Consider the following 4,874-nt stretch of genomic DNA (forward strand, 5'->3'; position numbering starts at 1 on the left):
AGATTTTAATTAGAGATTAAATTAAGATTTACAATAATAATTCAACTCTAAAATTTGAATTTAATAAATATAAATAAATAATAGTTGATCAAATATACCATAAAGATAAAATATACTTTTTTGGATTATTTTATCTTATTTTTTGGTTAACTCTTACTTACTTTGCTTCAATTCTTGAAGTTTCCAAAAACAGGCCAGGCCCAAATTATCAGTTCTCATTCGTATAGCCCAAAACGAAAAGATCAGTAGGGTCATATTCGTCTTCTCATCTCTTTTCCTCCCACAACAAGAAACCACAAAAAAATAGCACCGAACGAAACCCTTCTCCCCCAAATTCTCCATTCTCTTTTCACTCCAATCCAATACAATCCCTTCTCTCTCTCTAATCGACAACGCAAACTCCACCATGGGTTCCTCCGCGATGGTTCTCGAACCTAAACCCTCTTCAGAGCCACCACCGTCTCTCCCATCGTCAAAATCCGACTACCTCCTCGGCGGTTACGGCATCGACTCCGCCGCCTCCGACGAAGACGACCTCTACAGCCGCCTCAAGACTTTGCAGCGCCAGCTGGAGTTTATCGACATCCAAGAAGAGTACGTCAAGGACGAGCAGAAGAATCTGAAGCGCGAGCTCCTTAGGGCTCAGGAAGAAGTGAAGCGGATCCAATCGGTGCCGCTAGTTATTGGACAGTTCATGGAGATGGTTGATAGGAATAACGGTATCGTTGGATCTACAACTGGATCCAACTACTACGTGAGAATTCTCAGCACGATCAACAGAGAGTTGTTGAAGCCTTCAGCTTCTGTGGCTCTTCACCGTCACTCCAACGCGCTTGTTGACGTGCTTCCTCCTGAGGCTGATTCCAGCATCTCGCTACTTAGCCAGTCTGAGAAGCCCGACGTCACTTACAATGTAAGCGTTTTTTTTTTTTTTTTTTTCTCCTTCTCTGATTAGGGTTTTGCTTTGGTTTAGAAAGAGTGCCAAAATGAAATGTTTGGGTTTTGGTTAAAGAATATGGATACTGCAGTTATGGGCTGGTTTGCAGTGACGGAGGATGCTATAAATATTAAATTGTTTCATTGGTTAGGTTTTCGGTTTTTTATTCCCCCTTTTGCTTAACGTGAAAAGAGTGGAAAGTTGGAAGTTAGGGATTTTTGCTTCTATTTTTTTATGATTGTGATTAAAATTTTCTAGTTGCTTTCAATTGAGGTTTATTTGGGAATACTTGCACCTAGAGAGAGTATGATTATTGTGAGGAAGATGTCAGTTTGGTGTGATTCTTCTATTGGTATGTCTTACATGCTCCTACTGCGGTTCCGTTTTTGTTCTGACATTTGGAATTTTCGCATTCTAATATTCATATTTGCGAGTCTCTTTTCTCTGTTTCTTTTGTTCTGTTTGAGACCGACTTGATAGTACCAAATAGCAGCAATAGGCTAATAATCCAAACTCTTAGATGTCTATCCCATCATTATATGCCATGTTTGGGAATACTAGCAAAAGAGAGTGTGGTTCAGAAATGTGGAACATACAAATTTGCTTCTAATAAGCTCGTGAAATGTAAGACACACTGGATGAGACTTATTAAGGAAGAACCCAAACTTATTTTGGCTTGGTTCTGTGCATTTTGAACTATGAAGTTTGTGAAATATAACTTCTGCAATATAATTTATTTTAGTTCAGCCAATGAAGAATACAAACAAGTTTGAGCAGTTGGTTTTTCTGATGTCTGTTTGTTCTGCTGTTTAGTATGCATTATCAATTTGTCATTATTTCAAGCTATTTTTGTTCATGAAATGTTTGTGCCCCCCGTAATCTGGTTTAAATATTTTTTAGGACATTGGAGGATGTGATATCCAAAAGCAGGAAATTCGAGAGGCTGTGGAGCTGCCCCTTACACACCATGAGTTATACAAACAAATTGGTATTGATCCCCCTCGAGGTGTTCTACTCTATGGACCCCCAGGAACTGGAAAAACAATGCTTGCCAAGGCTGTTGCTAATCATACTACTGCAGCATTCATTAGGGTTGTGGGATCTGAGTTTGTTCAAAAATATCTTGGTGAGGTATGAATTTCTTTTTTCTCAAAGTCATCTGCATATGAAGTCTTTTAGCAATGCTTGTAAGATTGTGACTAATTTGTTATTTATCACTATTTGATTTTGAGTATTATGGGAACCCCATTCTTTATTCTTATGGCTATTTTGTTCTGTTGTTTAGTTGTTTTGTTATAATCAGTTGTTTCCTGTCCATGATTATACATAATTACATGTATTATGAGAAATTAGGACCTAATTGTTTAGCCATGTTGTACTGCAATATTTTGAAATATTATCTGCTATATTTTCAGGGTCCAAGGATGGTTCGTGATGTATTTCGTCTTGCAAAAGAGAATGCTCCTGCTATTATATTTATTGATGAGGTTGATGCGATAGCTACTGCTAGGTTTGATGCCCAAACTGGTGCTGATAGAGAAGTACAACGTATTCTTATGGAGCTTTTGAATCAGGTAATAATAAAAATATATTCTGTAAGGTGTTCTATGTGGCTATTTACTGGGCTCTGCTTGGCTGCGACAGTTACTTAGTGTGTTATTGTACTTTGAACTTGAATATCTACTGTGTTTTTAAATGTTATCTGATCCTGTTTTATTGCCTTCTATATTTTTCAGATGGATGGTTTTGACCAAACTGTGAATGTTAAAGTGATTATGGCAACTAACCGAGCTGACACTTTGGATCCTGCTCTCTTGCGTCCTGGAAGGCTTGATCGCAAAATTGAGTTTCCTTTGCCTGATAGACGCCAAAAGAGGCTTGTATTTCAGGTTAGTTTTTTGGAAACTCTATTTGTTACATTTTTATAGCAAGTTGGATTCTGTGTACAGTCAAAGGAACATTTTATATTTTACTATTTAGAACTTTCAGTTGTTTTGTGGACTGAACTGATAAAACCTAGTAGCTACTATAAAGAAAATATTAGAAAACCTCCGTAGCATTACTTATTTGACGCTGATTTCCAGTGGGGATTAGCCCAAAAGCATGTATACCCAAAAAAAAAAAAATAGCAACTTTCCTCATGCAATTTCTCCAAGCATAGTCTTGGTTGGACTTGCATTGTCTTCCGATAGTGAATAATAGGTTTATGATTAGCACTTGCTAGCCAATTATTTAATGTGTTTTTCTCTCTTGACAGGTTTGCACGGCTAAAATGAACTTAAGTGATGAGGTGGACCTGGAAGATTATGTTTCACGACCTGATAAAATTAGTGCTGCCGAGGTTTGTTCATATCCTATTCTCTTTCCTTTTTTTTTTAAACTTTTTTCTATGATGCTAATTGTTTTTATACAAGTACATTATACTATACCATAGCATCAGTTCTTTGCATTACATGAATTGCATTTAATTGTGATGATTGTTTGTGGCTGCAGATAGCAGCAATCTGTCAAGAAGCAGGCATGCATGCTGTTCGCAAGAACAGATACGTCATATTGCCAAAGGACTTTGAGAAGGGTTATAGGACGAACGTGAAGAAGCCCGATACTGACTTCGAATTTTACAAGTGATGTTGGGGCTGGACCATTATTTCCAAGACTCCAGTTTTTACATTTGAAGAATATTTTTATTTATTTCCGACGACTTTATGCTACAACTTGTTCATATTGTGTCTGTAAACTCTCTTAAACATTTGATAATTGATAGCATGTAGTGCTAAATATGTTTGTTAATGGGACAATTTAAAAACTAATTATAGTTTTTAGTAATCAACATGCATGCCCATATAGCCACAGGTGGTCTTTCTTTCATAAAGATCAACCAAATTCTTGGACCACTTGCCCTATGCAGTAGCACTGAAAAGTCGCTGATCCTCATTTTTGGGGGTTGCTAAGTTGAGGTATTAAAATGAGCTTATTTGTCACTTTTAACAAGTGTTTAGGATTCACTTTGAATGTAGTAATTCATAGGCCAGCAGATAGAATTCCAATTTGTCATATATTAGTGCTTGACAAGGGTATATTGTGAAAAAAGAAATTAGAAATTTCTAATGGTTTTCTATTCTAACGTATTCCACGTACTTGCAAGCTTTCAACAATAAAAATAATCTTTTCCATAATGAGTCATGAATTAGATTTTTAATCTTCAAATGGATTTTTTTTTCAATTATTGTTAATTATGATTTTTTACCAAGTTTTTTTCTTTTCTTTAAAAATGACAAAAAAGAGCATGTTAGAGATGTATAATAAGATATTATATTTAACGAGAAAATTGATAAAATTTATTCACACAAATGCAAGCAAATCTAAGTACAATTGGTACAGTGTTTTTTTTTTTTAAAAAAAAAGAAAATTATACGATCAATTAAATTATAACATTTTAGCCCTAGAAATTTGTAAATCTCACATCAATTCCATATAAGCTCATTTAGCTTTTGCTGGATACATGGAGATGTATCTAGTGCAAAAATTAGGCATACACGAATTGAGAGGAATAAATCTAGGTTCTAAGGTTTTGTATAAATGAGATTATATGGTTTGGATTTAATCTTCTTGTTCTCTTATAAGTCTACCTCTCTCATTAGATATGGAAAATTATTCAGTGAGAAACATATATGAGATTAAGAGGAATAAATTTGAACCTTCAGATCTTATACAAATGACTTGGATTAAAATCAAATCGTGAGTTTTTTATTCATCATGTGATATATTATATATGTACTTGTGTAGAGTGCTGCATGTCAAATGATGAGAGGTTTACTCAACCCGGTCCTGTCTATTTTCAAAACGAACAAGGCAACCTCTATCCAAAAGTGATGTTGTTTACTCCAAATGATGGTGTTAAGATAGCAAAATGCAAAGTTAGTTGGTCGTTAATTCT

General features: G+C 35.4%; 1 protein-coding gene across 1 annotated transcript; it reads left to right on the top strand.

Annotated features, from left to right (window-relative positions):
• The first annotated feature begins 249 nt into the window (after positions 1 to 249).
• LOC112720681 (26S proteasome regulatory subunit 6B homolog) lies at positions 250 to 3,767 on the top strand. The gene is made up of 6 exons (XM_025771713.3): positions 250 to 913; positions 1,838 to 2,068; positions 2,353 to 2,511; positions 2,674 to 2,826; positions 3,195 to 3,278; positions 3,431 to 3,767. The coding sequence occupies exons 1-6, from the start codon at positions 407 to 409 to the stop codon at positions 3,563 to 3,565; spliced, it is 1,269 nt and encodes a 422-aa protein (XP_025627498.1). The 5' UTR covers positions 250 to 406; the 3' UTR covers positions 3,566 to 3,767.
• The last annotated feature ends 1,107 nt before the right edge of the window (positions 3,768 to 4,874 follow it).

The sequence above is a fragment of the Arachis hypogaea genome, chromosome 11, assembly GCF_003086295.3.
Source record: "Arachis hypogaea cultivar Tifrunner chromosome 11, arahy.Tifrunner.gnm2.J5K5, whole genome shotgun sequence".
In the NCBI taxonomy this organism is placed as follows: domain Eukaryota; kingdom Viridiplantae; phylum Streptophyta; class Magnoliopsida; order Fabales; family Fabaceae; genus Arachis; species Arachis hypogaea.

What these genes read in the sequence shown, in the direction of transcription:
- LOC112720681 (XM_025771713.3), top strand. Translation starts at nt 407, where the DNA reads ATGGGTTCCTCCGCGATGGTTCTCGAACCTAAACCCTCTTCAGAGCCA. An exon ending in AGCCCGACGTCACTTACAAT is followed by an intron (nt 914 to 1,837) that starts GTAAGCGTTTTT and finishes AATATTTTTTAG; the next exon opens with GACATTGGAGGATGTGATAT. An exon ending in TTATGGAGCTTTTGAATCAG is followed by an intron (nt 2,512 to 2,673) that starts GTAATAATAAAA and finishes TATATTTTTCAG; the next exon opens with ATGGATGGTTTTGACCAAAC.